This window comes from Penaeus monodon, chromosome 34, assembly GCF_015228065.2.
Source record: "Penaeus monodon isolate SGIC_2016 chromosome 34, NSTDA_Pmon_1, whole genome shotgun sequence".
NCBI classification, from domain to species: domain Eukaryota; kingdom Metazoa; phylum Arthropoda; class Malacostraca; order Decapoda; family Penaeidae; genus Penaeus; species Penaeus monodon.
Genome location: NC_051419.1, coordinates 16,101,025 through 16,101,921, shown reverse-complemented (window position 1 = coordinate 16,101,921; position 897 = coordinate 16,101,025). Strand labels below are relative to the sequence as shown.

General features: G+C 40.6%; 1 protein-coding gene across 1 annotated transcript in view; it reads left to right on the top strand.

Moving 5' to 3' along the window:
* Positions 1 to 891, top strand: part of LOC119594620 — a gene marked incomplete at its 5' end in the record, with an annotated part of 2,324 nt that extends 1,433 nt beyond the window's left edge. The window contains 1 exon segment of the mRNA XM_037943672.1: positions 1 to 891. Within this exon segment, the coding sequence (XP_037799600.1) occupies positions 1 to 108 (108 nt within the window).
* Between the last annotated feature and the right edge of the window lie 6 nt (positions 892 to 897).

The following is an 897-nucleotide window of genomic DNA, read 5'->3' as shown; positions in this document are numbered from 1 at the left end:
AACGAGCTCCTCCTGCTCTCCCTCAGGACCATTCAGAAGAAGAACCCGGCGTGGAGACTCAAGTCGGAGAGATACAACGTCAAGAGCTTCCCTCACGTGTACGCCTGATCGACACGCCGAGGGAGGGGATTCGGGAAGGCTTGGGCGTTTGTGTATGCGCGCTTCGTCGATGCTTACGTTCGTATTTAGATGTAGAAAAAGTGCACGTTCAGGGTCCACTCGCATCGGGCGATGTACATGGCCAAGCTAGTAAAAAAAAGTGATTATCAGGGTATTAGAACCATTTTAGTCACACGTGTTGTCTCAAGAGAACAACCTCTCATAAAAACGAAGAAACAGGAAAATGAAAAGCGCCATTTCAGTAAATGCCGGGACGAACCATGAAAAGAATGTTTATGTTGGGTGATTTATATTTTATTTAGTACTGTCACCTCTCTCGCTTTTCCAGTTTTCCTTAAAGTTGCACAGCTCCTGCTGCGAGTTAACTGCAGGAAACATCACAACGGAAACACGTCTTCCCATTTTGTATGCAAAGCACTTTGTGTTGGCATGCATTATATATGCAATATATATATACCTTTCGTGACGAAATGTAAGATGCACTATCTTATAAGAGAAACTCCCATTCAGCAGGAATATTCAAGAGGAAAAGTGGTCCCATTGTGACTTAGAAGACGTGGGATGAATTTTTAGCCTCTTTCATGTTTTAGAGAATAAAGTGCGTCTTATATACCGTCCAATAGGGTATGTAAATAATGTTTGTGTCCAAATTTGTGTATATAAAATGTATATATATTATAGTACTAAGATGATATTCAATAGCATAATTTATTTTGTAAAGATTAATCAAGTAATGTAGCCTGACGACGGTACAAAGTGAAAACCATGCATCTCGAT